General features: G+C 37.8%; 2 protein-coding genes across 7 annotated transcripts in view; both read left to right on the top strand.

The window, feature by feature from the left end:
- celf3b (cugbp, Elav-like family member 3b) overlaps positions 1-10,907 on the top strand; it is a 52,004-nt gene extending 41,097 nt beyond the window's left edge. For 2 of the 5 annotated variants that reach the window (XM_084088463.1, XM_084088461.1), the window contains exons 12-14: positions 5,197-5,340; positions 5,942-6,080; positions 10,158-10,907. In XM_084088463.1, coding sequence (XP_083944589.1) covers positions 5,197-5,340; positions 5,942-6,069 — 272 coding nt within the window. In that variant the 3' untranslated portion in view covers positions 6,070-6,080; positions 10,158-10,907. The remainder of the gene's footprint in view (positions 1-5,196; positions 5,341-5,941; positions 6,081-10,157) is intronic. The other 3 variants (XM_084088462.1, XM_084088464.1, XM_084088465.1) reach the window with 3 other exon arrangements.
- A 2,706-nt stretch (positions 10,908-13,613) lies between these two features.
- cers2b (ceramide synthase 2b) overlaps positions 13,614-14,251 on the top strand; it is a 43,949-nt gene continuing 43,311 nt past the window's right edge. The window contains exon 1 of one of the 2 annotated variants that reach the window (XM_084088189.1): positions 13,614-13,959. The gene's annotated coding sequence lies outside the window, so the exon portion shown is untranslated. The remainder of the gene's footprint in view (positions 13,960-14,251) is intronic. The other variant, XM_084088190.1, reaches the window with a different exon arrangement.

The following is a 14,251-nucleotide window of genomic DNA, read 5'->3' on the forward strand; positions in this document are numbered from 1 at the left end:
AATGTGGTTCAGGCAACGTGTGTTGATTATATTCACTGTTTGCCTAATTATAAAAAAAAATATATATATAAAACACAAACCTGCCTCTTTTCGTTTTAAATATAATATAAAAACATTAAACATTTTAATATGGTCCAGGCAATATGTGCATTTGTACCAAACAACAGATTTTGCAGTAAACAACATTACAGTTTTAAATTTTTTTACATACAATTATTACAATTTAAAATGACAAAACTCAACCCAGTCTCTTTTTGTTAAATTTCAGTTTTTATCAATATTAGCCATTATAAAAGTATAAGTAAAAGGTATAAGAAGCTATACAAATAAAGCTATACATATAAGCTATTTAACTTTACCGTTGTATGGTTAGACTAGAGCGCTGACTTTGTATGTTTGACTGAATTGTTTGCTTTATTTGTATAGCTTCTTATACCTTTTACTTATCCACCTTATTCTGCTCTAAACAATGCGCGCTGCCATAACGACGACTCCGGTTGCCTACTTTCGGTTCGTAGCGCTTGACCTGTACTAGCAGCGAGAGAATGAGTTCAAGCTCCTCATGTGCAGTTGTTGGTTGTTTTAACAATTCAAAGAAGATTTCAAACTTTTTAGAAACTGAGTGTTTCGAGCATAAGATAAGAAGGAGATAATGCCCATGTCCGGTTCCGTATCAGATACATTCAATAAAGTAAACGTTTAGAGTGGTTAGCGTTAAAACTGAAGCATAAGAAAAAAAGTCGGAAAACTTTGCCCATTAATTAGATGTGCAAGGCAAGCAGGCAAGTTTTCGGGTTGTTATGGACAAGTAAAAATTACATTATTGTATATTATATGAAATACAATTATAATAAAATTCTAAGTTATGACTACTGTATACTGTACTGTTTTTATTTTTAAAAGGATGTGATGTTGTTGTGAGATTGTCTTTTGTCCATGTTAACATGACAGATGTGAAAAACATTTTGGCTCGTTTGACTCAGCTCACTGAAAAGAGCCGGTTCTTTTGACTCACGGCTCTTTAGAAAATAAATTCTTATCTCCTTCTTATCTTATGCTCGAAACACTCAGTTTCTACATGAGGAGCTTCAGCTTGAACTCATTCTCTCGCTGCTAGTACAGGTCAAGCTACGAACCGGAAGTAGGCAACCGGAGTCGTCGTCATGGCAGCGCGCATTGTTTAGACTGAGCAGAAAAAGGTGGATACTTTTATAATGGCTAATATTGATAAAAACTGAAATTTAACAAAAAGAGACTGGGTTGAGTTTTGTCATTTTAAATTGTAATAATTGTATGTAAAAAAAAATTAAAACTGTAATGTCGTTTACTGCAAAATCTGTTGTTTGGTACAAATGCACATATTGCCTGGACCATATTAAAATGTTTAATGTTTTTATATTATATTTAAAACGAAAAGAGGCAGGTTTGTGTTTTATATATATATATATTTTTTTTTTTCTATTTTTAAATAGGCAAACAGTGAATATAATCAACACGCGTTGCCTGAACCACATTTGTGTGGCTATCATGTTTAAGATTTCTTTAAATGAAAACGAAAATAGTTAGTATGGTGTTTTATCACATATTTCGTTGTCTAAAATATACACAGAGATAGCTGGAGTAGCAGAGCGAGCTGAGTGACGCGCGCTGCGTCAGAAGGTGGGCGGGGTTAGGATTTCCCAAGATTTTCCATGATGAAAGTGACCAATCATAAGAGGGTCAGTGCCCTCCTTGGTTTCCGCCCCCAAATTGTCAAAAGTCATGTAGACTCGAGCGAGCAGAAATCAGCTGAGCGAGCAGAAATCCACTGCGCGAGCAAAACAGCACTCCGCGAGCAGAAGCCCGCTGCGCGCGAGCAGGATTCCACTGTACAAGCAGAGTTAACCTATGAGAGTATGCCAGGCGCTCGCTCGCAGCTACTTGTACACCTCTCGGTTGTTGAATTTGTGCGCGAGTACTTTTATCATGCCAGCTGAAGGTTAATTTTTGCACGTGTGAAATAACATAATGTGCTCGTGAGCATGTCTTACACGCTCATAACTTTTGACTAAAAAATAACGCCATACACGTCCGAGACTTCAACCGCTCCTACATGTACTTTATTAAACAGGTGAGCACATTTACATAAAACTAATCAATGTTTTATAGTTCAACAATGATAAAATGTCAGAATATGATCTGTATGTTATTCTAATGTTGATCTAGCTTACTGCTAGTCTCATACAGACAAACTAACACATACATTTCAACACATTCAAATGCAGTTTAGTGTGCTAGTGTAATGTTAGACCAAGTGAAACAGCGCTGCGTTACCTCACAAGTTTAATTTGTCTAATAAACTGACCTGTGAGTAGTAATTCTGCGTGTAGTTCGGTAGAATGAAATGTCCATATTCCTTTTATATCCGCGGGACTCGCGTCGCGTGTGGAGCTGATAGCTGTCTCTTAGCAATCCCGAACTGCTTCATATCACAGTCATGATAAAAGCATCGATGTATAGAGTCATCCATAAACATTATTAGATCGGTCGGCTTGACGTTGACAAGATCCATAATTCCTAGCAAATGTTGCGTCATCAATCTACGCCTTTGTTATTGTAAAGAGGTTAGCGACCCCTAGTGGCGAAAAATTCCATACTGTATGTTTAACTTTAAATGAAATATGGAATAACACACTACAGTTAAAATTGTAATCAAGTACTTTACATGTCCTCTTTACAAGTCAACACATCAAAATAAGTGTACTTCTTTAAAGCACGACCAAACATAATGATTTAAAATGTACTTCAAAGTAAAACTTTTAATTTAATATTATTACAAAGTGCACATGTTAAAAGTGGGTTAAGAAACATCTGGTGCGTTCCATTCGACAGGGTCCCTACGCAGTGTTCACTGCTCCCTACACCCTGAACACGGTATATCCGTTGAAGTGAACTATGTATAAATGTGTTCTTAATCTATGGTCTATGGCCTAATCTAGCGCTTTCTTTCCCGCGTGCAGCTGCATAAACACTCCTGAGGTAAATGAAGTCAAATACAAAATTACAGCGCCTCAGCTGCTTCTCAGCACTTTTAATTGATTTACATATTCATACAATAGACTATGAAAATGTAACATTCATCACCGTAACCATTCATAAATAGGGGGATTTTTGCTCTCCACTTCGTGTGAAGTGATGTATTGATGTTCCCTTATTCCCTACGCCGTTTGCAGTGCCCTTCGAACTGAACATGTTCGCTCCCTTCGGATTGTGATCTCTCTTAAGATGGTGGAAGTCCACTTACGGTCGAATGAAACGCACTTATAGTCATGAAAGTGTCTCTCTTTAAGTGCACTTAAGTGGCCCTTTATTTAATTTATACTATATTATCTGCAAGTACAGTTTATATACTTTTAAGATTTGAAGTACACATTCAATACAATTAACTTTTACTCAGGGGTATGGAGGCAAATCATTGTTTTTTTTTTCAAGATATATATATATATATATATATACAGTGAGGAAAATAAGTATTTGAACACCCTGCTATTTTGCAAGTTCTCCCACTTGGAAATCATGGAGGGGTCTGAAATTGTCATCGTAGGTGCATGTCCACTGTGAGAGACATAATCTAAAAAAAAAAATCCATAAATCACAATATATGATTTTTTAACTATTTATTTGTATGATACAGCTGCAAATAAGTATTTGAAGACCTGTCTATCAGCTAGAATTCTGACCCTCAAAGACCTGTTAGTCTGCCTTTAAAATGTCCACCTCCACTCCATTTATTATCCTAAATTAGATGCACCTGTTTGAGGTCGTTAGCTGCATAAAGACACCTGTCCACCCCATACAATCAGTAAGAATCCAACTACTAACATGGCCAAGACCAAAGAGCTGTCCAAAGACACTAGAGACAAAATTGTACACCTCCACAAGGCTGGAAAGGGCTATGGGGAAATTGCCAAGCAGCTTGGTGAAAAAAAGGTCCACTGTTGGAGCAATCATTAGAAAATGGAAGAAGCTAAACATGACTGTCAATCTCCCTCGGACTGGGGCTCCATGCAAGATCTCACCTCGTGGGGTCTCAATGATCCTAAGAAAGGTGAGAAATCAGCCCAGAACTACACGGGAGGAGCTGGTCAATGACCTGAAAAGAGCTGGGACCACCGTTTCCAAGGTTACTGTTGGTAATACACTAAGACGTCATGGTTTGAAATCATGCATGGCACGGAAGGTTCCCCTGCTTAAACCAGCACATGTCAAGGCCCGTCTTAAGTTTGCCAATGACCATTTGGATGATCCAGAGGAGTCATGGGAGAAAGTCATGTGGTCAGATGAGACCAAAATAGAACTTTTTGGTCATAATTCCACTAACCGTGTTTGGAGGAAGAAGAATGATGAGTACCATCCCAAGAACACCATCCCTACTGTGAAGCATGGGGGTGGTAGCATCATGCTTTGGGGGTGTTTTTCTGCACATGGGACAGGGCGACTGCACTGTATTAAGGAGAGGATGACCGGGGCCATGTATTGTGAGATTTTGGGGAACAACCTCCTTCCCTCAGTTAGAGCATTGAAGATGGGTCGAGGCTGGGTCTTCCAACATGACAATGACCCGAAGCACACAGCCAGGATAACCAAGGAGTGGCTCTGTAAGAAGCATATCAAGGTTCTGGCGTGGCCTAGCCAGTCTCCAGACCTAAACCCAATAGAGAATCTTTGGAGGGAGCTCAAACTCTGTGTTTCTCAGCGACAGCCCAGAAACCTGACTGATCTAGAGAAGATCTGTGTGGAGGAGTGGGCCAAAATCCCTCCTGCAGTGTGTGCAAACCTGGTGAAAAACTACAGGAAACGTTTGACCTCTGTAATTGCAAACAAAGGCTACTGTACCAAATATTAACATTGATTTTCTCAGGTGTTCAAATACTTATTTGCAGCTGTATCATACAAATAAATAGTTAAAAAATCATACATTGTGATTTCTGGATTTTTTTTTTTTAGATTATGTCTCTCACAGTGGACATGCACCTACGATGACAATTTCAGACCCCTCCATGATTTCCAAGTGGGAGAACTTGCAAAATAGCAGGGCGTTCAAATACTTATTTTCCTCACTGTATATATATTTATAAATCATTGCATGTGAGCTGTTTCTCATTATGATTATATCTGTCTATAAAGCTTACATTGAGTCTAATGTGTGTGATGCAGGTCCTGAGGGGTGTAACATCTTCATTTACCATTTACCTCAAGAGTTCACTGACTCTGAAATGCTCCAGATGTTTCTACCATTCGGTAACGTCATTTCTGCAAAAGTTTTTGTCGATCGAGCCACCAATCAAAGCAAATGCTTCGGTAAGAATGAGAAAACGTATGTGTTCGTAATACTAACCTTCAAACTCTGGTGCACAATAGAACTATTATCGATTTGACTGTACTTTCGGATGAATAATGACACTATTGCCTTCGCTAGAGCTGCTTTACGGCGGCATAAGATTTGTGTATTATTAATTGATGAACTTTGCAACATTGACAGTTATCAGTTACACTTTATTTTACAGTGTCCATGTTACAGTGTAATTATGCATTTAAGTACAGAGAATTATTAATTAACTTCATGTACTTGTAGGGTTAGGGTTTGGTTTATGGTTAGTTGCATGTACAGTAATAATGCACAATTTATAGTAATTACTAGCTACATGTAACGTGTGTAAAAAGGACACTGTAAAATTATGTTTATTAATGTGAACCTGCTTTAAAACAATCTGTATTGTTTAAAGCACTATATTAATAAATGTGACTTGACTACCACATTCAAGCAGCTAACAGCCAATCAGAGCACCTTAGCAACTGCATAGCAACACTCTTGCGAACACCCACAGCACTCTTGCATCACAATGGTGAGTTTTCCATGGACACTGAACATTTTTCTTTGTCTTTGCTCTCTCTCTCTCAGGCTTTGTGAGCTTTGATAACCCAGCGAGTGCTCAGACGGCCATCCAGGCCATGAACGGATTTCAGATCGGCATGAAAAGACTCAAAGTGCAGCTGAAACGGCCAAAAGATGCCAACAGACCCTACTGAGACAGAGACTGGTAAGAGAGGACAGACTTTCTAAAACCTTTAGAAAGAGAGAGATCTGCTGTTTATTTAAAAGTGAACATGCAAAAGGAGGATAGAATAAAAAAACTGAGAAGATGAAATGAAAGAGAAAAAAAGGAGTGGATACGAGGTTAGAGTTCTGCAGGGGTTTGTCTGTATAAGGATGCTAAACACATACTTATAAAGGTGAATAGGAATAAAATGGTTAATTATCCCTCGTGAAAAAGAAGTAGACTTGAGCACACATTAAAAAGACATAATAATACACATCACATTCAGTTTGCACTTAAAGAGTTAGTTCACCCAAAATGGCAATTCTGTCATAATTTCCTCGCCCTCAAGTTGTTCCACACTTGTATACATTTCTTTGTTCTTTCTGTGTAACACAAAGGATGATATTTTGAAGAATGTTGGTAACCAAACAGTTGTGGGGATCCATTGACTCCCATAGTATTTTTTTTTTTCCATACAATGGAATGTTGTCAAGGTCAATGTCTAATTTGTTAACTTTAGTTAATGCATTAACTAACATGATCTAACAATGAGCAATACACTTATTACAGTATTTATTAATCGTTGTTAATGTTTGTTAATAAAAATACTGTAATTCAGTTTGTTCATGTTAGTTCACAGTGCATTACTAATGATTTTAATAATGCTTTAGTAAATGCTAATATTAATAAATGCTGCTGAAGTATTGTTCATTCTTAGTTCATGTTTAATGTTAACTAATGTTAACTAATGAAAACTTATTGTAAAGTGTTACCAAATATATTAACTTTAAATGTAATTTTGAATAAAACACTAGTTAAAATTATAATCAAATATTTTACATGTTTTATTATGTTAGTCAATACATCAAAATAAGTGTAAATCATGACAAATGATCATTAAGACAAAATGATTTAAAGAAGTGTGTCTCAGGTAATCAGTAATCATCGATAAATGAGAGAAAAAAAGTCATAACGCCTAACTAAAGCTGTATATTTTTTTGTATAATTTGTCAAAATATACGGAGCCCGCACGTGATATGCAGGAAAAAAATAGTAGGCTAAATTGTGCGCACGGTTTATAAATCGAGGGAACAAATTAATAAATCGTGCACACAATTTAATCTGCTTCGAAATATCTGCTTGTTTGATCATCACGACCAGTCTGAGTTTGGGGCCGACTATCTGTTTGTCTGAACAATGGTAGACATGGTGTTCTCTCTTTGTATTCTCTCTATGAAAATCACAAACCACACAACAAGGTCCAAACGGCCAATCATAAATGACGGGAGACCCTGGCTATGGTTACCTAGCAACCATAATCCACTACATCTGAAGTTGTAGTAAGTTGATTGGCCTGTCTGGTTGCCGTTGGCAATTGCCTATGTTTGGATTGCCCTAGCAACATTGTTTGTTTTTGTGCCCTTGCCCCCGGCGACTGGCCATGAGGTGGGCTGCATGCCGTTCTGCCGTGGCTACCATGGACTGTTTGATGCATTTGTGACTTCTTGATTTCTCTGATAAATTACTAATTTTTCAGTTTGTTTGGAAATTAACTACACGCTTTGCAACCCTCTCACTCTTTCTATGATGATTCCTGCAGTGAAAGTTGTGTCTGCAGTTTGTTATTGATCAGATTTTTAAAGTGTTCCTATAGGCCTATGTCACGAAAAAATTGAAGACCGGAAGTACGTCTTTTAGTAGGGATACAGCTCTTCTGGTTAGCTTTTCACAATGGCTTAGTCCGATAGATACTGCTGGACCAAATCTCTCCGCAACCTGCTTGAAGTCACATATGACGATGTGGTTCGGATGGTAAATGAAAACTCTCAAGTGGAAACGTCAAAACTGAGGAAAGGGTACAAGTTCTTCTGGGAGAAATTCATTTTCAATTACAGAGGTAAGTGTTCGAATTCCGCCGCCAGTAAGGTAAATGTTTCTATGGTAACAGCGAGTTGGACCAATCAGCAGATGTTGCTGCTACGCTTAGGATTGTGGGTAGTGTAGTTTTTTTTCATAAGATCGCAGGTAAAACATGTTTTTCTTAAAACAAGGTTGATTTCATACGAACTTATAGCTTCTACAGGAGCAAAAACCTTCGTTTCACAACCTCATAGCTCGTGGTCAGTCTACCTCGGATGGTTTAGACATTATGGCTGATGATCTAAATCCTTATTGAGAAATACTGTTGACCAGAAGTTCTGAATCCCTACTCCGCGTTCCGGAAGCAGGAAGTGTGACATAGGCCTATTGTGTGCTATAAATACTGTACTTATAATTATTAGTGTGCTTTTCATTTGAGTGTGAGACATGAAGATGAACGATGTAAAATATTCAGAATGTATATCATATAACATAAGAGCATAACTGGTAAATTCAGATGTGATTAAAGGGATAGTTCAGCCTAAAATGATAATTTTGTCATCATTTACTCACCCTCATGTTGATCCAAACCTGTATGACTTTATTTATTCTTTGGAAGACAAAAGAAGATATTTGGAGGAATGTTCATGCTGCTCTTTCTCATAAAATAACCTTCACCTTTATTTCTGTAGCGCTTTATACGTTACAGATTGTTTAAAAAGCAGCTTCTAATAAACAGGAATACAAAATTATACATTAAATTCAGCTGTAAAGCAGCTCTACAGAAGTTCATTAGTATCTTTATTCAGCTCGAGTCAGTTCAATGTTGATTCAATTCAGTTCAATAATAGTGTAAAGTTCATTAGTATCTTTATTCAGCTCGAGTCAGTTCAATGTTGATTCAGTTCAGTTCAATAACAGTGTAAAGTTCATTAGTATCTTTATTCAGCTCGAGTCAGTTCAATGTTGATTCAGTTCAGTTCAATAACAGTGTAAAGTTCATTAGTATCTTTATTCAGCTCGAGTCAGTTCAATGTTGATTCAGTTCAGTTCAATAACAGTGTAAAGTACCATAAAAGTAAAACATTTGACTTCTGCACTATGTTTACGTCGTCTGAAGCCAAAGTTGACATGTCGTGAAAGAGCATACAGATTTAGAAAAACATGAGGATTAATAAAAGATTTTCTCTTTTTGGGTGAAGTATAATCGTCTTCATCGTGGGTCTGCCTGAGCTTCTGACAGTGAGGGTTACAGGAAGTGCAGTGCCTGGTGCTGAATGGAGGAAACACGAGCAATACAGCAATTCTGGGGAAGATGCTATAAATATCACAAATCAGTGAACCTCATTTTTATAGCCATTGTGTTTGTACTCCAAAAGAGGTGTTCAGTTCTAAAGCAAGTTCCCAGAATTCCTGTTTCCAGTTGCTGTGAGTGATGCATGTTGGCTGCAATGAGAAGCACTCATAAATCAATCTAATCGCACACACACATTCAAACACACGTGCACATAAATGTGCAATATATAGACATGATCTCCAGAGCACACATGCAGCAGGCTTGAGCTTCACTGTGACTTGCATGGACAGTGTGTGTGTGTGTGTGTTTGCGTGTGGAAAAGCACATTTGATATGCCATATCGGAGATGTTTGACGGCTGGTCTTCACATTTCTTTAGGTTTTAGGTCAGGTTTGGCCCTTTCACCTCCTCAATGCTGAAGTGTGTAATTTTATCCCTCTCAAAATACTTTCTCATTTCTCAGATTAATATGGAGAGACATTTGTATATTGAACACCATGTCTCTGTAAAACATTGATCTGATTGTTTGAGCATCGTGACCAGCCCGACACAGCAACAATGACTCAGCAACAATCTTTTTGATTCATTATAAGAACCATCGCAGGAGTCACTTGACTGGAAAGAGTGGGAGTACTTTGGAAGTTCATCTAACATGGCAGAGAAGCTGTGGGTGATGATTTGAGGATGCTGTAATTCTCATTTATGCTACCTGATGAAACAGTGATTCACCCTGAAAGCTGAGTCACTGTCTGCTCCTTGTCCAAGGTGGTTTTTGCCTGTGATCCAGCAAGCAGACAGACAGCAAAGTGGAACATTGAACAAATGCTAACATCAGTGTAATGTCTCTCTCTCTCTCTCTCTCTCTCTCTCTCTCTCTCTCTCTCTCTCTCTCTCTCTCTCTCTCTCTCTCTCTCTCTCAGGATGGAGATTATTGAAGCATTCACGTAGCAGACAGACGCCAGGTGTTGAGCTGCACAGGTTAAATTGCTAACGTGAGATGTTTGTTATCTTGCACACACAGACACACATGTGTGAATATGCAAAGGACAAATAAAAAAAAATCATGTACATAAATTACACACGCATTCAAACACACAAGCACACACAGTTACGGAAAGATGTCAAGAGTATTAACACAAAAAACACGCTACTTCCTATGGACCTTCTTAGCTCTACAAATAAAAAAAAAGTATCATTTTTCATACAAAACTAAAAAAATATATATGTTAAAAATAAAAGAGAGAAGACCAGCCACAGTAAATGACCATAATCAGGTTTAAATAATTAAGCTTAAAATAATCTATTTAAAAAAGAAAATAAGAATAGTTTGCATTAAAGCAATGATGATAGTTACAGTATTATTATTATTATGATTATTATTGTTAGAAAAAAACATCGTAAGATTTCTACTTTTTCATTATAAATGGGACATAAGGGGACTCAGAAACTTCTGGGCAAGTTTTAATATTTTATCTTTTTATTTATCAATTTATTCATATTTGAAAAACATGGTTTGGGGTGAGGTCTTTTGGTTTTCCTGTTTTTTAAAGAAATACATTAAAACAATTGTAAAACTTTGTAACTTATTGAAATGTGAATTACAATGATGTTATTTATGTCAACTTTTTTGATCAAACTTTTGTTTCTAATTTAAATAAAATAAAGGTATTAAAATAATGATGTGTCACATTTGTATGTGTTACAGATCTGTGTGTTACAGTGAGAAAGCGTGTGGCGATACTACATTTAGATACTGAGATCCTTATATGTGATGTCAATGAACCAGGTACTTTGCCTGTAGACTCTTCAAAGTGGAAATGACACAAAGCTTTGCCACTAGAGGGATCCACTGACATCACCTGACAGTCTGACACACGTTCGCAACGCAGCACAATACCACTACAAACGCATTGCATGTAATCACAGACTAACACACACATTTTGAGAATAAGTTCACTCTCTTAATCCAGTTCTATGCAAAGCACTGCCTAGTATCAGTTAATGCAGCAAACATTATTCAAGCAGTCCCAACACAAATGGATTAAGTACTAGTGGACTGAATACAATAAAATGAAGTAGTGACAAAATATTTGCTGAAACCTGATCTGATGTTCCTGGATTTATCTGTGCAGTCTATTTGTCTGTGCCAGTGCTTAAAACCTCATGCACATGCAAACAATACCAAACTCAAGCCAGTTCTGCACTTATATTTATATTAAAATCAATATTTATACTAAGACTATATATTACATAAATAGCATCTTCTTTTTGGTGTGTTCACACTTGGCAGGTTTGGTTTGAATACAACAAATTCTGGTGCAATTGCTCTGTTAGAGTGTGAACGCTGCCATCCAAACCCTAGTGCACATCAAACAAGCGAACCAAGACTTTACCTTTTCACAGGCTTTCGGTCCACTTCTAGATGAGCTCTGGCGCGGTTCGACTGAAATATGAATGCACCAGGACCAAATACATCTAAACAAACCAAAAACAGGAAGTGATGTCACAAGATGCGACCCTAAAAAAGGACAGAATACTCAAGCATACCTGTTTTTTCTCATCTATGTTGCCCATTACAGTTCAGTACAGGCGTCAGAACCGCACAGAAACCAAAAGTTAGTCATTTTTGCTTAAGTAAGTCACTGTAGTTGGAGAAACCATAACGTGTGCCTAGTAAACCAGGATCAAACTGGATCACTCATAAACCAATCACATTATAGCCTTGACCTCACTGAATCGCTTTGTGTGAGTCAATTACTGTTTGCAGATACCATAAACAAATGATCAGTGCCATAAACAGATTTGCAAAATGTTTCTTCTACAATAAAACAGTAATGTTTTTTAATGTAAACTCTGCAAACATAACTCACACTGAATATTTAATAGCAAACTTGTTGAAGATTTGCAGACAGGATGTCAATTCATTAAGTGCTAAGCTGTTTCCTCACAAGTAGCCAGAGGTTATTAAGCCTATTCTCACTCAGAAAAGGCCTCTTATCTCCTCACCGGTATATTGCAGCGTTGCACTTTTTTTGCTTCCTCGGAGGCGCTCCCCCTGTCGAAATCCCCAAAAAATCCATTGGCCAACATTTGCGGGGCGGGCCAATGAGAAAACCTGTAGGCAGCTCTTCCTAATCTCAACCAGAGCCAACCAGTTGTAGTTGCAGTTTGAGACGGGGTTAAACATTTGTGCAACCACTTCAGTGCATTCCAATGTGTGTACTCATGCACTATTCAAATGCATTTGTAGTATAAACAGTTCTAGTAGTTTGTTACAAAAAGTGCACTTCAAATACATGGATGATGCACTTATTTAACCAAGTGTGGAATGTCAGACACTCAACTTTTGCAGCCAAAAGGGAAGGGCTGCATCCGAAATCGCATCCTTCCCTAATACACTAGGCGAAAAACTGTGTGTGTCAAAAGATGTATGTCCGAATTCACAGTCCTCATAAAAGAGTGGGCAGAAAGTACCTGGATGACTGACTTCTTCGGGTGAGATTCTGAAGTGTGCATACGATGGACTTTACTATCCCATGAGGCCATGGGAGAGGATTTATGAATGGCAGTGAAGCGACGCAACTGACACTGGTTGGTCACATGATTATGACAACACGTCCGGATTACATTCATACTACACACACTCATACTACAGTCAACAACTTTAATGAACTTTTTTGATCCACTTCAAATGTTGACTACTGTATAGCCTATAGAACACACTTTTTAGCGGTCTTGAAGTATTTACTTATTCAAAATAAGTAGCTACTCAATAGTATGCGATTTTTGACACAGCCCAGGGATGTCAGACTACGATGTTGGATGAAAACATTACACTTTTAAACCTCATACACTACACTATAGATAGCCTAGTTGAGTAGCCTACAGTGTATAATGCATTTGTCATTGGGACACAACAACAATCATTTAGTATTTATGTATGATATCAGTTAATTATTTAACTCATTATCAGTTCATTGTTTATGACATGGTCATAAAGTGTGGGGAACATTGATAATACATTTTAAGGACAGATTATCTGGCAGAAGATGTTTTTAAAAAGTAGGTTATGTCATTTCTACCAGTCGGCTAACGTTCTGGCAAAGTTATTCCAGTAACGTTCCTTCAAAGTTATCTGGTCTTTAATAATGTTCTTAAAAAGTTAGTAGGCCTACAAAAACAACTTTTTTCCTGAAATGTTTTAAATATTGAACTAACATTTTTAAAAATGTTTTAAATATATATATTTTTTTTTCCCCAACATAATAGCTTTTCGAATCCGGAAGAGTGTGATGATGGGTCTCTCTCTCTCTCTCTCTCTCTCTCTCTCTCTCTCTCTCTCTCTCTCTGTCGTTTGAGCGTCATGATTTTTAAGTCCCGCCCGTTCCGTTATTCGTCTCTCTGAACCGACGCCTGTCCCACTCCCGTGCGCTCGCGCTCATCCTCGGAGCCAAACGGAAGAAACTCTGAAACGGCTTTGAAATCCCACAATCAGGAAATACCATTCAAACTCGCCACATCTGGTGCTCTGTTGAGCACTTTCTCCGTTAAACCGATTCTTACCAAGTTGAAAACTTTTCTGTCTTGAGAGAAGAGATGTGGGTGGTAAACAGTCTGGCCGAACCGCAAACCCACTAACGGAGCCGAACAACCAGCAGAGAGAAAACAGCTTCTGGAGCGACGAACATCAACACGGTCCGCTGTGTCTGTTGACCGACTGAAGTGAGTCTCTCGCCTGTTGTTATTACAGGGTGTGACATTTATTACAGCAATTACTTTGTGTGTGTGTGTGTGTGTGTGTGTAGCCTACCTGGTAACGTTACTCCATGCTTGACGGGGACCAAATATTTTTTGCTTATAAACAGCTTATAAATCATATGAAATAAAGTATTCTGAAAATGTAAAAATGCAGAAAGTTTTCTGTGAGATGGGTAGTTTTAGGGTCAGGGTTAGGGGATTGAATATAGGCCTACCGTTTGTACAGTATTAAAACCATTACGTCTATGGAGAGTCT

This window comes from Abramis brama, assembly GCF_963993115.1.
Source record: "Abramis brama genome assembly, chromosome: 17".
NCBI lineage: Eukaryota > Metazoa > Chordata > Actinopteri > Cypriniformes > Leuciscidae > Abramis > Abramis brama.